Source organism: Austrofundulus limnaeus, unplaced genomic scaffold (genome assembly GCF_001266775.1).
Source record: "Austrofundulus limnaeus strain Quisiro unplaced genomic scaffold, Austrofundulus_limnaeus-1.0 Scaffold973, whole genome shotgun sequence".
Classification (NCBI taxonomy): Eukaryota; Metazoa; Chordata; class Actinopteri; order Cyprinodontiformes; family Rivulidae; genus Austrofundulus; species Austrofundulus limnaeus.
This window is the reverse complement of record NW_013953375.1, coordinates 5,735-7,279: the sequence shown is the minus strand read 5'-3', so window position 1 is coordinate 7,279 and position 1,545 is coordinate 5,735. Positions and strand designations below refer to the sequence as shown.

General features: G+C 35.3%; 1 protein-coding gene across 1 annotated transcript in view; it reads right to left on the bottom strand.

The window, feature by feature from the left end:
• LOC106533565 (inactive carboxypeptidase-like protein X2) overlaps window positions 1–1,057 on the bottom strand; it is a gene marked incomplete at its 5' end in the record, with an annotated part of 6,173 nt that extends 5,116 nt beyond the window's left edge. The window contains 1 exon segment of the mRNA XM_014029919.1: window positions 918–1,057. Within this exon segment, the coding sequence (XP_013885373.1) occupies window positions 918–1,057 (140 nt within the window).
• Window positions 1,058–1,545: the final 488 nt, after the last annotated feature.

The following is a 1,545-nucleotide window of genomic DNA, read 5'->3' as shown; positions in this document are numbered from 1 at the left end:
CACATACAAAGCAGAACACAGCAGTATTAAAAGTATGTCTGTGTAATATTAGAATTTTCTGAGACAATGAATTTTTTTCTTTACCAGTAAGAGGTTTTTATTTAATAGAATTTTTGGACCAAAAATATCGCAATATATCGCCTTGTTTACAGTATCGAAATATATCGGGATATATCGGGATATATCGGGATATATCGTATCGTGACCCCTCTGTTATGATATGTACCGTATCGCCAAATTCTTGCCAATACACAGCCCTACTGTGAACACAGTAATATTAATTAAGTGATTAAGTAATTATATTACTGTGTTCACAGTAAAATAAAAACAGTGATTTACATAAAAACACAATGAAAACATTGTGATCAGATTCTCTGTGATTTTTTTATACCATTATAAATCTTTGAGGCACGGTAAGAGAAAAGAAGTGGTTCCACTTTTCTTGTGGCTGTCATTATCATGATTTAACAAATGCATAAACATTCTTAGTTAAACAACAAATGAATCATGAACAGAAGAGATTGTTCTGTCCATTTCTGATTAAGAGAACTGAGGGGTTCTCTTCCACGGTTGGAGTGACCTGTCATGGCCTAAATAGAGTTCAGTTTGTGACAGKGWWCRTGTCCTCTCGTCAGGCCTGTCCGAGGCCTGCTTCGAGGCAGTAAATCTTGTTTCTTCACTCGAGGTGACCCGTACAGTGTTCTAACCCTCATCTCCTCATGGTGTGTCTGAGAAACTAGGTATTATGTTTTCCCTTTAGTTTTTTTTTTAACGCTTCTTCATTGGTCATTCTTTTAACCAAAAGGCTCAAACTCCATAATTTCCAAACATAAAGTCTTACTTTAGAAATGTTATGATGTCCTGACACAAAGACGTATTAGTCTTAACTGTGAAGCACTTATCTGACCGGTTCTTACTTGTTCCATGAACGACAGCAGAGCTTCACGGTTGTTCTCCCACTCAAGAGGCAACTCACTTTCATGAGGAAACTTATCACAGCCGAGGAAAATGGAGAGCTCAAAGCAGTTGGTGTGCAGGTAGCTGAAGTCGTTCATACCTTTAGAAGAGAGTGTTGGAGAACTTCAGAGAAGAGATGACTTTTGTTTGGTAGTTATTACGTTAGCTCTGTTTTTGTCCATTTTTAGATAAATAAGGAGTGTAAAAATACCTAAACTTGATGTTTTCAGTCTTTTTTCTTTATGATATGTTCTGATTTCAGACATTTTGTCAATATCTGTCCTCTGTGACAGTAATTAAATAAAAAACAGAATAAATCTTTACAAAACAACCTGGAAGTTAATCTCAAAAACTCACTGTGCAGTTTCTGCAAAAATGCAGAGTAAATGCTGAGCGCTGAATTACTGCTAACATACTGTTGAAGAAGCTAAAGCTGAACTTTTAAAGTTGAAATAAGCCAAAAAAAAAGATTAAAACACAAGCTTAAATGATTTTAAAAAAGTGATCAACATGTTCAATTTAGCCAAATACTGAAACCAGCAGTGGCTAAAACAAGTAAACTAGCAGATCAGATAAAATTAGCAAAAC